Raw genomic sequence first — 11,371 nt, forward strand, 5'->3', positions numbered from 1 at the left:
TTTCTCCAATTACTTCGCTACCTAATAAAACAACAGAATTAATAGCGCCGACGAATCCGAAATAAAAAATTAGTCGTCGTAATACTTACATACAAACGCAAGTACAAGACCATAAGTGTTCAAGTGTGGGTGTAGCTGAGTAGTGAAATAAATGTAGCTGCGGCACCTTATGAGATCCTCGGCTCTCGATGAGGGCACGACACGAATAATTGCTTTTGTTTTATGGCGAGTTCCGAGATTAATGACGTAAAAGCTTTTTACTTGTAAATCTTACTAGGGGAGGTCTCTGCAAGTACATACACTTCCAAGCTGCAGGAATTAAGTGTTCGTGTGTTGTAAGTACTCCGTTAGGACATCGACCTTGACGATAATGCTTCGCTTCGTGTTGTGTTGAGGGTGCAGCAGAAGGAGGCGTCGGGCAGCTAATCATTGTCAAACTGAGTAAACTTTGTCCCATTACTGACTATTGTTTAAGCTCAGCTACACTCCAACAAATCCACTTGAGACGAGAGTTGCCAAGTAATTTCCACCTTGAGTCTTGTGCACCAGTGAAAAAATTAATAATCAAATAGTATGTAATTTGTTGTCACCAGTTTATATGAAAATTACAAAAAAAAAGTTTAAAGAAAAAATTCTTGTAATATACAAATATAAGTTATCGAGGAAAATTAAAAAAAAAAATCAACGTACATATCCAAATTAAAAATGCCGAAGGCCATAAAGGGAAAAGAAGTTTTGGAGGCGCTTGCCGAGTTTAAGGAGCCTGTGACCTTGGACGAAATCGTGCGCTACCTAGCAGAAGGTAGTTCGCAGTCGGAAGATAAAGTGAAGAAACTTGTCGAGGAGGTATTGAATGGTGGAGTGAGGTACGGATTTGTGCAGAAGCACAATGAATTTTATTATCGAGTTTGTGACGCTGTTGATGCTTTGGACGAGAGCTCCGAAATGGATGAGGATGATGAAGTCGATAGTGCGGAAAGCGCAGAGAGTATTGACAGTGGAGATGTACCACCTGAGCCAAAATCAAAAAAGGGCACAGATTCAAGGCCTGCCAATGCACGCATGCCATCGGGAAAGGTTTCGAAATCAAAAAAATATAATAAATACGAAAAGGATCGTAAAGATAAAAACACTAGGGATATTCTCAGCGATGAAGAAGAGGGAGAAGAAAACGTCTACGACGAACACCGACATAGACGGTCCCATCAGTGTAACAGCGATTGCAGCAGTTTCCACCGAAGACAATCGGTTGACGACCATGGATATTTACGGCCCCGGAGTCGCTCGGCTTTACGCCGTCGATAGAGCAGCACTGTCCAGCAAGCGTTTGAGTGAAATCGCGCTAGGTCTTTTGTTGTCGTATGAGTTAAGTTAGTTTACCATACTAAAAATTGTCTGTGAATTGTAAAATTTATAGTAGAAAATAAAAAATAAATGTGCCATTTGACTGATTAAACGAAGAAGTTTCTTGGTATATTTGATTTACAAGGTGAAATATCTGGCAACCCTAATGGAAAAACAATAACTCAGTTACGGCCGCCATTTCTCAGGACTTTCTTTGCGCCGAAAGTTCTAATTACTGTTGGTGTGGATTTTTTCTTTTCACATTTGACAAATTTCCGGAGCATAAGAGTCTTCTGGGACATTTTCCATACTCCCGCTCATTTAACGCAAACACGAGGGGTCGGCTGTAATGAGTGTAGGAGGTGGTCCTTCGCATAAAGACACGCAAGTCTGAAATTTTGTTGGCGTGGCTTGCTTGTTAATGAGAATCAATGGACCCAGCGAGATTGTGACACACGACAAACAGAGCGGTTAGAGTGCAAACTTCGAAACTTCCATGATAACAATGTGCTGAGGTGTTGTCGTAAATAGCGAAACAATGCACAAATAACGAGGCGGCTCAACGAACCTTTCAAGATTTATTTCTTTTTGTGCAAATTGAAGTTTGGTGCTCATCGGCCGCTAATGCTACGTGTTTGTAGAGTGGTTGCCTGTGAGCACGAAACGCAACTTATACGAGTATGTTGTCCATTACTGAAAACACAATAAAACAACCCGGCACAAAGGTGGGTGTTACTACAACGGCATTAAATAACATCGCTTGACATTTATGACCTTTTCTACCGTTATTTCTAATAGAAGGAAAAAACTATTCTTCGCAATGAGTGAAGACTCTTCGCATTTGGCTTAGTATGTGCGTGTAATTAAACTCCATAATTGTTTGGTAATGACTAGTCGCGCATGGAGACGGGACAACAAATGCCTTAACAGCTGTTGTAACTCATGAGTATAAGCCAACTATTAACCGCTTTCAACCGATACGGTCATCTTAAATCGGAACTTTAATATCACTATATATTTGTCGCAGAATAATAGGATGCCTGAGGTTATGTTTAAGCGATTTTGACCATTCATTCGAAACTCGATTTCATCGTTTATACCTTAGTACGTTTGTAAGCACGCCTTATAGGTATATGGGTTGTTCCTAAGGTGTGATATTCTAACAACTAAGGAAGTGTTAAGTTCGGATGTAACCTAAGATTTTATGCACTCTTAAATTTCAAGGATCAAAACCGAGGAAATGCTCTAATAGACTCAGTTAGTTTCTTTAATTTTGCTTCACCTCCCAGACATTAGTAAAAAACAGGCGATATCCCCGTGCTAGCAATTCGCTATATTTTGAAATTTTTGTATAAAAAAGAGAAGAATGCCACGTATGCCACCAATGAAATTTGTGAAGTTTACGGAGACGATGCTGTATCACTTCGTGTAACACGACAATGGTTCGCTCCCTAGCGTTCTGGAAATTTCGATCCGAAAGATTCACCTCGCTCTGGTCGACATATCTTTGAAAATTCAATAAAATTATTTTACATTTTACTGTCAACAACTGATGAGATTGAAGCAAGTAATCGGGAAAAAATGGCCAGAACTGATCAACAGAACTTGCTTCGTCTTTCATTAGAACAACGCTAGACACACATCTTTGATGATCCGACAAAAACGGGGAGAGCTTGACTGGGAACTTTTGATGCATCCACCATATAGCCCTGACCTTGCACCATCAGACTACCATTTGTTTCGGTCAATACAGAACTCCCATAATGGAGTGAAGTTGGCTTCAAGAGAAGCCTGTGAAAATTAATTGTTACAGTTTTTTGCCGAGAAACCAGAAAAGTTTTACACTGATGGAATAATGTCTCTAGCGGAAAAATGGTTAAAAGTGGTCGACCAAAATGGTACATATTTGTTTATTAAAGTTCATTATAAATATAAAAAAATAAGTTGAAGTTTGATTAGAAATACGAAAAGACTTTTTCGACTATCCAGTATTTTTATATTTCCACTTAAATTTACACAATTTATTTATATATCTTCTTCAACCGAGTCCAATAACATTTTGCTAATGTAGCATAACTTGCGTTTAGATCGATATTAATGAAACCAAAATTTTCTAATTATATTAAGCATATGAGGGCAACGAGTACGGGTCATTCTTGAGGTTTAGGATTTCATCTAAAAGCGGGTGGTAGCACGAGCATTGGCCAATTTTTACATTGCTCTCATTTAAAACTCCTAGGTGCAATTTTATCTAGAACACCAATCTCGCCTTCGGAACACGTATACCAAGTTTTCACGGTATCTCAATTTTTACTCAAACTATCAGTTGCAGAGATGTCATTCTGATCATTGATATTTATGTATATCGAGTGACTTTAGGTGTTCCAAACAACCATTAGGTGAACAATGCTACAATCCCCTTAATAACATATTGCGAGAGTAGTAAAACCACGACAGAAAGGGATCAAGATACTATTTGAACCTCTCTTGCTTTTCTTGCGAACTCCATCACAGAAATGGTCCATCCCTTGTAATTGTCACAAAACGAAATCGAAGATAAGCAAAGTTCTGCTTGCGGTCATATATCACCAAACTTCACTAAGAACATAACAAGCTTACGAGACGAATTATGTGTTTGATACAAAATTAAGTCTCAGTGTAAAAATGAGAACATAAATAATTAACAAACTTGCCCCGGAATGAATGATAAATTTCACAGCAACCAAATATAGTCAGCCAAACGCAGAAGTCAATAACAAAAGCAAAAGGTAGTTGGGAGATAAGTTCGTTTAATATTTATGTTCGCACCGTGTTTGGATCTACTATATAGGTATGTATATATACAGTGTATTAGTATTTGATACAGTGTATCTACTTACACATTCAAATGCACATTCTTGTAGGAATGTGTGTGTGAGAAATATGTGGCCAGTAGAGATTTCATGGAGTTCACCACCATCATATACCGCTTAAGAAATTTTAAATATGAAAACGGTAAAATCGAATGAGATTTAAGACGAAGGCAGTTAGCTTTTCCTTCGATACAAATATTTGTGGAAAGCCAGAATTTAATAATCTGACCTGTCGTAAGAGATCTATTTACCAAATGCAATATCTTGACAAACGTAATGGTAATGCGTGTACGCCCCCAAACTAATACGAAGTTTTATAACGCTTTTGCCGAATGTGTTTTGTGAGAAATCCGTAAAGAAATTAAGAATTCAATGTCGTCGATTTTCAAATGGAATATAACAGAATTCGAAAGAGTTGGAGACTTACATAATCTGGTCAAAATATTAGTAAACTCCTATTGATATTCCAGTTCTTTGTTGCTAAGCTTCCGCATGTCGCACATTTCCGACAGGGTTTCTACAACAATAGACTTGCAAAGTCCTACTCTGTTTGTTTTAGTTTGGCAATTCCGTATGTAGATGTAATTCATCAGTGATTTATGAAAAGCAAAACAATCTGGACATGGTAGAAAAATGCAAAAAGTCGACAAGAGTAATTTCTCATTTCACTTCGCATGGCAAACTGATAAGAGGCGTCGAGAGGAAACTAGCAGATGCATTAGACATTCGAGCACACGACTACATACATACGTATGTGTATGTGTACAAAAATATAGTTTCGTGTGGTTTACATGGAGGACATCGGTGTTTAATTCTTTGTGCTTAGGCTCATGCAGACACTTCCAATTATGCGATACACACATACACATACATACATACATATATACGCATGTGGAAGTATAGTGAAGTATGACTAGACTACCGGGCATTATGACACATGACATTATTTAATTCCAGTGAACCCCACACGTCCGCCGACTTCTCTCGCCCTCTTAACGGTACATCATACATGCTGGTAGCCAAAAATCCAAATCAATAGTGACAAGTTCAATAAAGATTTATGACATCCACAACTAACGCAGAGGACCACGGCATACGCCAGGGAGTTGGCCGTGGCTACCAACTAAGTAACTAACCAGCAATTCCCCCAAATACACAGTTCGGCATCGTAACTAGCTTTGGCCTTATCTTTATTATTTGCTTTCATAAATTCAAACGCACGCACACACATACATCCAGAGTATGTACATAGGTATGTATGTATGTATGTCCATGAGTACTTGCATTATGTATGATAAAAGTAACAAACTTCTTATTTACGTGCACCCGAGTTGTCCTCGGTAGGCCGGGGCGACATGTGTCGCTCGTTATATTTATGGCCACCACTTGACTTTATGATTGCCCATATTGCCCCTCCACCGCAAGGAAAATCTGTTTGCATCACACACACAAACTCATGTATGTGATGTACTGTCACCTAAATTCATGGAAATTTGCGCATTCTGTTGATTATTCCAACAAATAGTCAACCCTATGGTAAAAACAAACACCTTTTAGGCTGAAAGTCGTAAAAATGCTTACAAGTCCATTTATTTGATTTGTCATTGAGTGAAAGACAAAGTGGAAATATTTGCATACCGTTTGTGAGCACGCACCTGCGTCCAACTATAGGCTGAAAGAATCACTCAGTTCTCTTCTCTGCTACACATCTGCTTTGCTAACTTGGAGCTTGTCGAAGGGGTTATGAGAAGATAGTTTTGACACAGGGTATCACAAGGACGAGAAGGGGAGCAATATTCGAGTTCTGAGATTTTTTGTCTAATGAATATATTGCTTTCCTTTCTGATTGATTAGCTTCATGCTTTTTTCGAGCATGCACTGCTTTGGCACTATGTCTAGAAATTTCGCTTCTAATTTAATTGGGATATATAATTACTGACTCTAAACCCAGAAAAACATGTAGAGTTTTCATTATTCGGTTTCTTACATATTTTTTTACAATAAGCGGCCTTTAATCTTCAATGGGAATACGAAGCTGTATCAAATGGCAATATTATTAAAGACTTCGCTTCGAAACACGAGTGCAAATGAGAAAAGGGCGTCTGAGTTGTGGAATTACCGATTCATTGGTGAATCAATCAGAATACATGATTTTCTTCTTTCTGAATATCTGTCAACATCACTCTCCTGAAATTTGCTTTTATAAATCTGTTTTTCGTCGATATTATTTATGTAGATTCCGTTTTTCGCTGTCGGTCTGAAACCGTTCCCAGGATTTATTGAAAAAAAGTTGCTTTATGCAGACCTGTATCTCCTGAACCCAGCCAAAATCAATAGGAAGTATAATTTCTATCAACCCCTTGGTTCCTTTTACCTAGTCCAACATACGTGTCTACCGTACAAATATTGTCTTTCACCTGCCAACATAAAAAACATTTCATTAAGTCCGCACTATAAACGTTCACATTTTGCGCAATTAAAATGGGAATAACGGGAAAAGTGCGTCAATGGAATGAACATTACATTGAAAGACGTAGGAAGTTCGTTACTCGTTCGTTCGTATTATCTACACAGTGGGCCCAGCACTGTTATAGTTAGAAGGTATTCATAACTATAATTTCGTAAGTGTCGTTAGCTAAACGGAGTGCGCTTGGGTCAGTTATTTGTCATAGTTAATCCACAATTAGCAGGGCTACCATAAATGTCTCCGAACTCATGAAGGCTTGGGTTGAGGGATATTTTACCTAATACAACAACTTTGCAGATTTGCTCGGATATTCAATGTTTTCTCCAAAAAAGCGATATTTATTCTGTACGAAAAAGATTGCGCGATCCCGAAACACTGTAAACATTGTGCACATACCTCGGTATGTAATTATGTATGTATGTATTGAAATTGAAGGTATGGTTGTTGGTGGTTTTATTTTGGGTTGAACAACTAATTAATGCCTATTTCGAATGGGCCAATAATTCACACCCAAGATGTCCATGTTCCCAGACTCTGCTCTCGGAGAACGCAAAAACTGATAGCGACAGCCTCTTCAAGCGGCATTAAGACAGGCGACACGCGCTCGTTGCCCCACTCCCACTCACGCCACCCACGCCTCATTTATTGCTTTCACTCAGGTCACATGTGTGCGTGAGATGACTGATTTAGTTGACGTACTCGTACGACACGCATCGTCCAGCTTCCGGTCAGCGCCAGAATGAAAATGCCATTAGACATGCGATGAGGCTACGATGCAAAGTGGCCAACACCTCATTGAAAGGACATTCAGTGCCACCTAATCGACACAAACACATCATTAACGGTGAATTGGTGAATTGTATGGGCGCACTGTTGTCAAATGCGCAAACTAAATGTGCAGGAACATATGTGGGGACGAGATGGGAGGAGGACTGCTACGCTTGAATAAGCTGAATGGCGGAGGTGTTTGGCAGCTGATAAGAATTTCATGTCACATGATGCTGTTTGCACTTAAGCCGCTTTCATCTGCTTAATTGCTTTTCGATATATTCTTTCACCCCATCGACAGTTACTTCAATTTGTGTCATTAGTTGTTGGCAAAGCATGTAGAAGTCCCTCCGATGCTTAACCATAGTACCTTGAGTGTTTGTCGTTGCGGTTTAGTTGATCCTACTCCAGCTTGAATTTTTTATAAAAAACTTTTCCCCAAATATCCTGCTGCAGGCCTACTCGTACACATTTCACTAAATCGTGCTTTCGTTGAGCGACGTCTTCTTTATTGGTGCTTAATGAGCCATTGTTCATTAGAGCTTTGTTTTCCAATAATGCCCTTTTGACAGTCAATGAAGTGCCAATGCGCTCCATGTATACTAATGCACCGTTATGGCCTCCGTATTGGGTGACCAGAGAATAATTGTTAGTTCCCACCTCCAAAAATCTAGTATTCAGTTAAAAAGTTCTTTAAAAACTATCCTAAAATCCCGACTTAAGATTCAATGATAATAATTTTATTTCAGAAACAAGCCCTGGCTGCTAGTGCTTCTTCAGTATTCAAGTTTTTCATAGAGTAGTAAAGAAAAATATGAATCGACAAAAATTTTGTATGAAGTAATGAATGTCGATGGTATTGCAGCGTCTAGATAGGTGCTCTTATACCACTACTCTTTTGTGAAAATATCTGTTGATCGAAATAACATATCCCTAATTAAAGGCAAATTAGTGGTCAATATACTTACATTTTCGTTTATACCCTGAACAGGGTATATTAAGTTTGCAAAGAAGTTTGTCTAGGTGTTACAGGAGCGTGGGAGACCCTGCAAATGTGTATCTGTCTGTATACATGCGAACTAGTTCCTTAGCTTTTGTCGGAACTGCCAATATCGGACCACTATAGCTTCCATGCAAACTGAGCAATAGGAATCAAGTGCTTCTATGGACAACTTTTTCATTTGAGAAGATATATTCACAAAATTTGGCAAGAGTTATGGTCTAAGACAACGGTCCAATCTATGAAAATTTGTAAGGGATCTTTTGTATCTGTAAAGGATATTGTTCAAGGTATCCCAAAATTAACGTAATATCTAAATTTGCCGTCATTTATGTGGCAATGGGTTGACAACCCTAAAACAAAAAAAAACAAATCGACTGCTGATAATTTGGCTTCGGTCCAACCGAAGTTAACGCGATTTTTTGGTTTCTATAATTTTGAAAGTGGCCAAAAATTGAATACGAAAATATAGAATTCAAAGCAGTTGAAATTCACTGCGATATTGTTCACACTTAAATTTCATACTCTTCACACTTGTTACTTCATTTTGGCTTTTCCTGGGCCCTGAGACAGACGTCCTCGGTGCTCGCTATCATCAATTTCATGGTGCATGTTTGGGTAATTTTTCATTTCCTTCCAAAAAATAAGTGACTACAACAATTTCTGTTGTTGTATATGGCATGTCCACCAATGGCCCGATTGATCCAAGAGTCAGTTACCAGTCGGCTTAGCTGCCTCAAGGTCATCGAACAAATGACGGACAACATGACATTATCTCCGCGTTAGCGCCAACCAAACGTTTACTCGATGTCAAATTAAGCGTCTCAAAGTTTTTTGACACATGTTTTCGGGATGGCGATTGGAAGTTTTTTATTAAATTACTGCAGTCAGCGGGAAAAAGGTCCAGGGCAACACTCTTTACAAGCAAAATTGACATGTGCTTCTGTTAATCTTTGCAAAACTTTTCGGCAGACACCCATATACCCTTCATGTGAGACTCAATTCACACTATCTTCGTGCGGACCCCAATGAGCAGTATGTTTGGCATTTAGAAGTGTGCATGTGTATGTGTGTATGTTTGAAAAGTAAGTCTAAACTTTTAATAAGAAATACTTTGGTTTTAGCACGCACACACCCAGCGACAAGTGTGCGGTATAAGCATGAACCGTATATCTTCGATATGTGTACATACATATGTATGAGTGTGTGTATAAATATGTCAGTATGTGGGCGTCCGAGTGGTATCATAAAGAAAAACACTTTGTTATCCTGCAACTTGAAATGAATTGGCGGACTAAAAGTCAATTGCTGTTATATTTATCAACAAAGCGAGTGCTCTCCGCGCGGTGTTGCTGTTATACTATGTAGCTTTCGAGTGCTTCCGTTGCCGTTCTTCAAATTGAAAAAGGCGACTTGGCCAGGGGAAATCGTTAAGTGTATCGAAAATGGATATGGGTTCGAATACTCGACTTCGATACGAGCGAACATTGTTGGTTCCTAGTTGTTTGTTGTTGTTTTCATTTTTATTTTCGCATTTTTTGTGGCCGCAAAGTGTGCAAAACGTTTGGCAATAAAAGTACACATTACAAGTACCATAGCTGGTGTGTGTGTGTGTGTGTATGTGTGTGTGAAGGTGTTCGACTTAACTGATACAAATGCCTCCATGCCTATGCGTTCGCAATAAAATACATATGGTTTCCTGCATCGCAACGGGCATTCTCATGCATACTTATCATCCGCATACCCACACATCCCCACACACACACGGCTTGCGGCACACGGCGTGCGTGCGTGCGGGTGCGAGTTTATTTGCTAATCCTTGCGAATCCCCCTCGCGCGACCGACCTTTCCTTGCGCTCAACAGTAAGTAACTTAACTACTCATTTCGCGTACGCAAACGCTGCATACATACATACACACACAAAAGTACATGTGTGGCATCAAGTGTGAGGGCTCATACCCCCAAATTGTTTGCTCGATTATTGAACTTACTCAGGTCGACTAGATTTGGCAGATGCTCTGCGTCGAGTGTTCTTTTGTTGTTGCCACAGCGTTTGCTGACAGAGATAAGCGTGATTGTGTAAGTGCCTCGACATGTGTGCCGTTCATGTGTGTGTGGCTACATTACATTTGACCCCATTATGATATTTGTGAAATTGCCTTCGTTTGTGCTGCTGCCAACTTCGTCCACACGCCCGTTTCAGGTGAATTATTCGCCCCATTTCGAGCTAATCTACTGTTTGAAGACGAGACCTGCGTTCGATGGCCGTTACCCCGTGTGTCTATAAACAAAGCGATTATCATTTCTTTAAGTGATTTCGGCATCACCTTGATGAGTTCCGTTTGTGAAGCTTAGAATTTGGAAAAGTGGTTAAGTGTTTTTCTTTCGAATTATTATATTGATTTAAGTAATTTTGAAAATAAAGTTGGTTGTGAAAGTCAAAAGACTCTAAATTTTATATTAGTGAACTATTTTATCTGTTACTCCAAGTTAGTAAAAATAAAAAAAAGTCCCAACGAAAGTTATGTAGTGTAAGTGTTATATTAAATCTACAGGGTTTGTCCGGCTGATTGCCGTCCACCATGTATTTGTACTACATGGACAAACCGTTAACGTCAAGTTTTACGTGGGAGTGCGCAAGAGACTCAAAAGAAGGGTCAATCGGGACAAGACATCGCAGTCGATTGGAAGTTACACCACGACAATGCCCCGGCTTATACTGTCTTTCTTGTGAACAGCTACCTAAGCAAGGTCGGCATCCCAACGCTTCCGCAGCCGCCCTACAGCCCAGATGTGGCCTCCGGACTTTTTCTTGTTTCCTTGCCTGAAAAAGAAGATGAAAGGCAAGCATTTTGAGACGACAGAGGGAATCTAAGCAGTATGCATCTCAGCTCTCAAGGCTATTCCGGCGAATACCTTACCCGACGCCTTCAATGCTT

At 39.5% G+C, this 11,371-nt stretch overlaps 1 protein-coding gene across 1 annotated transcript; it reads left to right on the forward strand.

Moving 5' to 3' along the window:
* The first annotated feature begins 559 nt into the window (after nt 1–559).
* Nucleotides 560–1,463, forward strand: LOC105228275 (uncharacterized). Its single transcript, XM_011208048.3, has one exon. It carries the CDS (start codon nt 706–708, stop codon nt 1,303–1,305), a length of 600 nt encoding a protein of 199 aa, XP_011206350.1. The 5' UTR covers nt 560–705; the 3' UTR covers nt 1,306–1,463.
* Nucleotides 1,464–11,371: the final 9,908 nt, after the last annotated feature.

Source organism: Bactrocera dorsalis, chromosome 4 (assembly GCF_023373825.1).
Source record: "Bactrocera dorsalis isolate Fly_Bdor chromosome 4, ASM2337382v1, whole genome shotgun sequence".
NCBI lineage: Eukaryota > Metazoa > Arthropoda > Insecta > Diptera > Tephritidae > Bactrocera > Bactrocera dorsalis.

Bases quoted from the DNA above. Each gene is read 5' to 3' on its own strand.
- LOC105228275 (XM_011208048.3), top strand. From the start codon at position 706: ATGCCGAAGGCCATAAAGGGAAAAGAAGTTTTGGAGGCGCTTGCCGAG.